Genomic DNA, 8,346 nt, shown 5'->3' on the forward strand with positions numbered 1-8,346 from the left:
ACTCTGACAGAGCTCCAGGGTTCCTCTGTGGAGATGGGAGAACCTTCCAGATGGACAACCATCTCTGCAGCACTCCACCAATCAGACCTTCATGGTAGAGTGGACAGATGGAAGCCACTCCTCAGTAAAAGGCACATGACAGCCCTCTTGGAGTTTGCCAAAAGGCATCTAGAGAACTCTCAGAACATGAGAAACAAGATTCTCTGGTCTGATGAAACCAAGATCCAACTCTTTGGCCTGAATGCCAAGCGTCATGTCTGGAGAAAACCTGGCACCATCCCTACAGTGAAGCATGGTGGTGGCAGCATCATGCTGTGGGGATGTTTTTCAGCAGCAGGGACTGGGAGACTAGTCAGAATAGAGGCAAAGATGAACGGAGCAAAGTACAGAGAGATCCTTGATGAAAACCTGTTCCAGAGCGCGCAGGACCTCAGACTCGGGTGAAGGTTCACATTCCAATGGGACAACGACTCTAAGCACACAGCCAAGACAACACAAGAGTGGCTTCGGAAAAAAGTCTCTGAATGTCCTTGAGTCGCCCAGCCAGAGGCCGGACTTGAACCCGATCGAACATCTCTGGAAAGACCTGAAAATAGCTGTGCAGCAACGCTCCCCATCCAACCTGACAGAGCTTGAGAGGATCTGCAGAGAAGAATGGGAGAAACTCCCCAAATACAGGTGTGCCAAGCTTGTAGCGTCATACCCAAGAAGACTCAAGGCTGTAATCACTGCCAAAGGTTCTTCAACAAAGAACTGAGTAAAGGGTCTGAATACCTTTGTAAATGTGATATTTCACTTTTTAATTGTTAATACAATTTAGTCCATTTAAGAATGAGGCTGTAACGTAACAAAATGTCAAGGGGTCTGAATGCTTTCTAAATTATGTGTGTGTGTGTGTGTGTGTGTGTGTGTGTGTGTGTGTGTGTGTGTGTGTGTGTGTGTGTGTGTGTGTGTGTGTGTGTGTGACTCACCCACTGGTGGTCAGAGCAGAGTGGGTACTCTGGTCTGTCAGGACACCATCCCCTCCTGCCTCTGTCTCTCTGTCTAACTGACTGGGTGACCCCAGTCCCTTGTTGCATCCACAGACTACACACTGCAACACACACACACACACACACACACACACACACACACACACACACACACACACACACACATTTTTAGGCTACAACCCAGCCTAAAAAGGACCAGGGTGCATTGACACGTTGCAGATTCATATAATGTATTCCATGATAGTGAAATACGATGATAGCATTTAGCTAATTATTGATTTCGGTCAATATTAGCTGTGTGCTAACATCAGTTCGGGTGAATGTCACATCGCTGAACTAAATGTTGACAGAGTTCAAAGTTCAGTCAACTATCCATATTGACACCAAACTGACCAGATCAAGGGGAAGAGTGGGGTAGGTTGAGCCAGAGGTCAGTGTAACCACCCTTGTTTCCAAGAACCACAAAATGAATCATTTTACCAAATATTTAGGAAGAGAATTTCATGTATCTAATAGTCTATATATTCTTAATGTATATAATATAATATTCTAATGTCTATATATACTTAATGTACCTTATATAATATTATATCTAATGTCTATATATACTTATTGTATATAATATAATATTTACTAATATCTATATATACTTCATGTATATAATATAATATCCTAATGTCTATATATTCTTATTGTATATAATACAATATCCTACTGTCTATATATTCTTAATGTACCTTATATAATATTCTAATGTCTATATATCCTAATGTATATCATATTATATCATAATGTCTATATATCCTAATGTATATCATGTTATATCCTAATGTCTATATATTCTCAATGTATATCATATAATATCCTAATGTCTATATATTCTTAATGTACCTTATATAATATTCTAATGTCTATATATCCTAATGTATATCATATTATATCATAATGTCTATATATTCTTATTGTATATAATATAATATCCTAATGTCTATATATTCTTATTGTATATAATATAATATACTAATGTCTATATATTCTTAATGTATATAATATAATATCCTAATGTCTATTTATTTGTATTGTATATAATATAATATCCTAATGTCCATATATTCTTAAATGTACCTTATATAATATACTAATGTCTATATATATTTAATGTATAGGCCTATACCATAAAGAAGACTATAAAGTCATATTATTAACTCTCATCCCACTGGGCAAAAACTGCTTGACTCAAATTTGTTTCGCTGTCATTTCAACCCCAAAAAATATTAAATGTGATGACATTGAATCAACACTGAAAACTGATTGGATTTTCTAAAAGACATCAACATATGAATTTTGTATGAATTTTTTTTCACCCATCTTTGAACATTATTCCAATGACAGGGTGGAATTTGATTTCAGTGTAAATCAAAACTAAACTTTGAACTGACGTCTGTGCCCATTTGGAGGGGTGTGTTATTAATATTGTAGTTGATTTCTGTTTATACTATAAAATATAACTAACTTTTGAACAGCTCTAGCGTAGTAGTTTGAACAGTAAACAGAAGACATGCCCACCGTAATAACAAAAGACAAAACAAACAACACAAAACATGAAGTTGAAGGGAACACATCTTTATTGTTTGAACAGTAGCTTGGTTTAGACGTTCTAACAGAAGTTCGAAAGTAGTTCTTAGAACCCCTTCTGTTCTCAGATCAGTTATTGGAACGTTAGCAGTTGGTTCAGAGGTTACTGATCTCAGACCAGTTATTGGAACGTTAGCAGTAGCTGATTGGTTCAGAGGTTACTGATCTCAGACCAGTTATTGGAACGTTAGCTAGTTGGTTCAGAGGTTACTGATCTCAGACCAGTTATTGGAACGTTAGCAGTAGCTAGTTGGTTCAGAGGTTACTGATCTCAGACCAGTTATTTGAACGTTAGCAGTAGCTAGTTGGTTCAGAGGTTACTGATCTCAGACCAGTTATTGGAACGTTAGCAGTTGGTTCAGAGGTTACTGATCTCAGACCAGTTATTGGAACGTTAGCAGTAGCTAGTTGGTTCAGAGGTTACTGATCTCAGACCAGTTATTGGAACGTTAGCAGTAGCTAGTTGGTTCAGAGGTTACTGATCTCAGACCAGTTATTGGAACGTTAGCAGTTGGTTCAGAGGTTACTGATCTCAGACCAGTTATTTGAACGTTAGCAGTAGCTAGTTGGTTCAGAGGTTACTGATCTCAGACCAGTTATTGGAACGTTAGCTAGTTGGTTCAGAGGTTACTGATCTCAGACCTGTTATTGAACGTTAGCAGTAACTAGTTGGTTCAGAGGTTACTGATCTCAGACCAGTTATTGGAACGTTAGCTAGTTGGTTCAGAGGTTACTGATCTCAGACCTGTTATTGGAACGTTAGCAGTAACTAGTTGGTTCAGAGGTTACTGATCTCAGACCAGTTATTTGAACGTTAGCAGTAACTAGTTGGTTCAGAGGTTACTGATCTCAGACCAGTTATTGGAACGTTAGCAGTTGGTTCAGAGGTTATTGATCTCAGACCTGTTATTGAACGTTAGCAGTAGCTAGTTGGTTCAGAGGTTACTGATCTCAGACCAGTTATTGGAACGTTAGCAGTAGCTAGTTGGTTCAGAGTTTACTGATCTCAGACCAGTTATTTGAACGTTAGCAGTAGCTAGTTGGTTCAGAGGTTACTGATCTCAGACCAGTTATTGGAACGTTAGCAGTAGCTAGTTGGTTCAGAGGTTACTGATCTCAGACCAGTTATTGGAACGTTAGCTAGTTGGTTCAGAGGTTACTGATCTCAGACCTGTTATTGGAACGTTAGCAGTAGCTAGTTGGTTCAGAGGTTACTGATCTCAGACCTGTTATTGGAACGTTAGCAGTAGCTAGTTGGTTCAGAGGTTACTGATCTCAGACCAGTTATTGGAACGTTAGCAGTAGCTAGTTGGTTCAGAGGTTACTGATCTCAGACCAGTTATTGGAACGTTAGCAGTTGGTTCAGAGGTTACTGATCTCAGACCAGTTATTGGAACGTTAGCAGTTGGTTCAGAGGTTACTGATCTCAGACCAGTTATTGAACGTTAGCAGTAGCTGGTTGGTTCAGAGGTTACTGATCTCAGACCAGTTATTGGAACGTTAGCAGTTGGTTCAGAGGTTACTGATCTCAGACCAGTTATTGGAACGTTAGCAGTTGGTTCAGAGGTTACTGATCTCAGACCAGTTATTGGAACGTTAGCAGTAGCTAGTTGGTTCAGAGGTTACTGATCTCAGACCAGTTATTGAACGTTAGCAGTAGCTAGTTGGTTCAGAGGTTACTGATCTCAGACCAGTTATTGGAACGTTAGCAGTTGGTTCAGAGGTTACTGATCTCAGACCAGTTATTTGAACGTTAGCAGTAGCTAGTTGGTTCAGAGGTTACTGATCTCAGACCAGTTATTTGAACGTTAGCAGTTGGTTCAGAGGTTACTGATCTCAGACCTGTTATTGGAACGTTAGCAGTTGGTTCAGAGGTTACTGATCTCAGACCTGTTATTGGAACGTTAGCAGTAGCTAGTTGGTTCAGAGGTCACTGATCTCAGACCAGTTATTGGAACGTTAGCAGTAGCTGGTTGGTTCAGAGGTTACTGATCTCAGACCAGTTATTGGAACGTTAGCAGTAGCTAGTTGGTTCAGAGGTTACTGATCTCAGACCAGTTATTTGAACGTTAGCAGTAGCTAGTTTGTTCAGAGGTTACTGATCTCAGACCTGTTATTGAACATTAGCAGTAGCTAGTTGGTTCAGAGGTTGCTTGGGGTTTTGTTTTTACATGAACATTCAATACATTGACATCATCACGGGGTCAGATAAACAAAGTCACATTTAATCATCTACTCACAGAATCAACAGTCAGCATTAGCTCTCTCTCTCCTTCCCTCTCTCCTTCCCTCTCTCCTTCCCCCTCTCCTTCCCTCTCTCCTTCCCTCTCTCCTTCCCCCTCTCCTTCCCCCTCTCTCTCCTACCCCCTCTCCTTCCCCCTCTCTTTCCTTCCCTCTCTCCTTCCCTCTCTCTCTCAGGCCATGGCGAGCGGCCGTATCTTCATGCGGGTGGTCTTCAGACTATAGTCAGCTGGTTTGTACGTCAGCCACACCACTCCGTTTTCTATCTCGTACGGAACGTTGCTACCAGGATCATACTTCCCCCCTTTGTAGTAAACACCGTTTAAGTTAGCCCTCTGGCAGTTGTTATACCACCAGCCGCCGCCGTACATCTCTGCACAGCTCTCCTCCCATTGGTCATTATCCTTATCGAAGGTACTAAACTTCATCCCCTCGTGGGAGAGGAACGACCTCAACCCGGGCGACCCCTGACTCCCTAAACTAGACTCCCCCTTGACTAAAGCGTCTCCTGCGTCGCCTGCATACTCCGCCACAGTTAACTGATACCCCTCAGCTTCGGACCCCACTTTCACTGTGTACTCGGCTATCGCCTCCCCTCCCTCCCAGTCTTCTAGCTCTATCCTCAACATACTATCCTCCCGGGTTAGGAGATGGAGGTGTTTTAACCCTAGCCATACCTCCCCTTTACCCTGGCCGTCCACTCCTCCGAACCCCTCCTGGTAGTCTGCCCAGGAACGGTTGAAGCTAACCCCCCCATGCGCTCTCTGTTGGACCAGGGTCCACCCTCCTAGAAACCCTTCCTGGTCGCAGTAAACCTCCACTACCCCGTTCGGAGAGGGGGTGGAGAGGGAGGTAGAGGGGTTAATTTTGTACAGGCCGCTCTTTTCCCCTGTGAGATGGTTCCGTTGGATGTCGGAGCAATCTGAAAGCAGACGGAGAAACTACGGATTAGGGGCCCGGGAAGAATGGAGAGACCGGAATTCTGTAGTGAATTTAGTGTTGTCCTTTTCAGTGAAGAGAAATTACAACAGTCCTTTTGTTCTCCATGATTACACTTCTTATCCATTGAATATTTCATGTGCATACAGTAATATGTACAGTACAGTATATCTTATACAGTATCTCTGTAAAGTTTTATTTGTTAAAATTAAAAAAAAAAAATGTTAGCTACAACCACATCATATGAGCAATGTCTGAACTAGCTTACACATATTTGTTAATTTGGCTACTGTTCATCAGATCCTGAAAGTTAATTTTACAATCTAGGCTTTGCTTTGAGCTATGACAAAATTAGCAATGTTTAACTTCTGACTGCTAGCTAAGACGCTGAAAGCTTCTGGCTAAGACTCTAACGGCTGCTAGCATAAGGTGCTAATTGCTATTGGCAGTTTGGCTAAGGTGCTAATGGAGTCTAGGCTAACATGCTAATTGCTAACGGCTGCTAGGTTAAGACGCTAACAGCGGCTAGCTAGGTCAACTGCTGGGCGGTTACTCCAGGTCAGATGTACCTTTTCCCACATAATCCGCCTGCCGCTCGCTCCGGACGCTAGTCTTCACGCTGCGGGCGTGGAAATCTGGGACGTCGTCTTCCTCGTTCCCGCGCATGAACGCTCCGAGATCCATTCCGAACGGATCACCTCCGAAACCGCCGCCGGTGCCACCGGTCTTGGTGCTGGTGAGGATGCTACTGCCTCCCTTGGTGCCGCCGTGGCTCGTGGTTTTGGTCAACGAGGAGGAGGAAGAGGAGGAGGAGGAAGAGGAGGAGGTGAGGGATGGGAAGAAGTCGCCCATCCCTCCTCCTCCTCCGCCACCGTGCTTCAGCGCCTCACAGCCGAGTCCGCCCGATACTTCCTCGATGCGCTCCACTGGCCCGTCCTTCGTATGTACTATCGTCCTTTTCGTCGTCTTGGTACAGCTCGACGTCTGAGTGGTCAGGTGACCAGTAGTGGCGAAATCTCCGCCTCCGAGACTTCCCAGACCACCGCCGAATCCACCCATCCCTTTAAAGAAATCCCCAACTCCATCCCCCCTTGTCCCCCCACCACCACCCAGCTCTGTGATTGTTTTCCTCGGCCCGTCCTTCGTCCCCGACCCCGTTGACAAACCCGATGATGATGAAGAGCCTGAAGTCGAAGGCTTGAAGTGCGTACCCTGGACCTTGCTGGCAGTGGCGTCAGACAAAGCGTCAGACCCTTGGGTCTCCAAGGTTAGCTTCACGGTCTTCACCTCCGGGAAGAATACCTCCTTCTGCTCCTCAGCCGGGCCGGACTTGTACTTACTGAGAGGGGGGGTGGAGAGAAGGGTACGGGAGAGGGGAGGAGAGGAAAATATGAGATTAGATGGGAAGGGGGGTAGAGATGGCGGGGCAGGAGAAAACAAAAGCAGCATCCTCCTGCTCACCTGTCGATCACTATGTCTTTAAGCGGTCGGCTCTTCATGACGTACAGCGTGCGTACGGTCTCCACAGACTGAACGCTCTGGGATTCCAGCTGGTCCATCTGTTTGTCCAGAGCCACGTAGGATTCTTTATCAACAGAGAACTCAACGTAGCCCTTACAAGATCCCTTACAGGTGCGCAGCTTGATGTCGATGTCCACCTGGCGGGGGGGTGTGGAGGGATGGTAGGAGATGAGATAAGAAGGGAGGGGAGAGTGGGGTGGGGAGGGAGGGGGAAAGAGTGGGGTGGGGAGGGGGTAAAGGGGAGGATGTTGAGAAGGGGGGTAGTGGGGTGGAGGGGAGGAGATGAGAAGGGGGGGAGAGTGGGGTGGGGGAGGAGATGAGAAGGGGGGGAGAGTGGGGTGGGGAGGGAGGGAGGAGAAGGGGGAGATGAGTAGGGGGTAGTGGGGGGGGGGGGGGGGAGGGGAGAAAGGAGGTAAATAAAAAAAAGGCTTTTTCAACACTCTTCCTCACATCACCATGTCTTCATATAACTCTTCCTCTTCCTCACATCACCATGTCTTCATATAACTCTTCCTCACATCACCATGTCTTCATATAACTCTTCCTCTTCCTCACATCACCATGTCTTCATATAACTCTTCCTCTTCCTCACATCACCATGTCTTCATATAACTCTTCCTCTTCCTCACATCACCATGTCTTCATATAACTCTTCCTCTTCCTCACATCACCATGTCTTCATATAACTCTTCCTCTTCCTCACATCACCATGTCTTCATATAACTCTTCCTCACATCACCATGTCTTCATATAACTCTTCCTCTTCCTCACATCACCATGTCTCATATAACATCTCTGAGTGACCTCTGCATTGATAATCATCTAGTCTCTTTGAGGCTCTGAAATTGATATTTCTGTTCTTTCAAACCAAAGGAAGGGTTAATAGCACCAAGGATACTGAATTCACATGTGGAAACTCAGTCTCTCTGTGGAAAGAGAGACTCCTCATCTCTAGAACATGGTCTCTGACCCTGGTCTTCATCATCATCATCATCAGTCTTAATCTCACCTCCAGTCT

At 44.5% G+C, this 8,346-nt stretch overlaps 1 protein-coding gene and 1 long non-coding RNA gene across 7 annotated transcripts in view; one reads left to right on the forward strand and one right to left on the reverse strand.

Annotated features, from left to right (window-relative positions):
* The first annotated feature begins 2,337 nt into the window (after positions 1-2,337).
* LOC129865993 (uncharacterized) lies at positions 2,338-4,562 on the forward strand. 5 transcript variants are annotated; one of them, XR_008761447.1, is made up of 6 exons: positions 2,338-3,101; positions 3,150-3,241; positions 3,290-3,506; positions 3,554-4,248; positions 4,303-4,445; positions 4,542-4,562. It is a non-coding gene; the product is annotated as an uncharacterized LOC129865993 (long non-coding RNA). The 5 variants fall into 5 exon arrangements; XR_008761445.1 differs by having other exon boundaries at positions 2,351-2,943; positions 2,992-3,141; positions 3,239-3,506; XR_008761446.1 differs by having other exon boundaries at positions 2,340-3,141; positions 3,239-3,506; positions 4,351-4,445.
* Positions 4,563-4,997: 435 nt separating this feature from the next.
* Positions 4,998-8,346, reverse strand: part of fga (fibrinogen alpha chain) — a 9,596-nt gene continuing 6,247 nt past the window's right edge. Inside the window, exons 2-4 of one of the 2 annotated variants that reach the window (XM_055939103.1) lie at positions 7,269-7,465; positions 6,377-7,146; positions 4,998-5,790 (exon numbers count right to left, since the gene is read on the reverse strand). In XM_055939103.1, the coding sequence (XP_055795078.1) occupies positions 5,042-5,790; positions 6,377-7,146; positions 7,269-7,465 (1,716 nt within the window). In that variant the 3' untranslated portion in view covers positions 4,998-5,041. The remainder of the gene's footprint in view (positions 5,791-6,376; positions 7,147-7,268; positions 7,466-8,346) is intronic. The other variant, XM_055939102.1, reaches the window with a different exon arrangement.

Source organism: Salvelinus fontinalis, chromosome 11, assembly GCF_029448725.1.
Source record: "Salvelinus fontinalis isolate EN_2023a chromosome 11, ASM2944872v1, whole genome shotgun sequence".
NCBI classification, from domain to species: Eukaryota; Metazoa; Chordata; class Actinopteri; order Salmoniformes; family Salmonidae; genus Salvelinus; species Salvelinus fontinalis.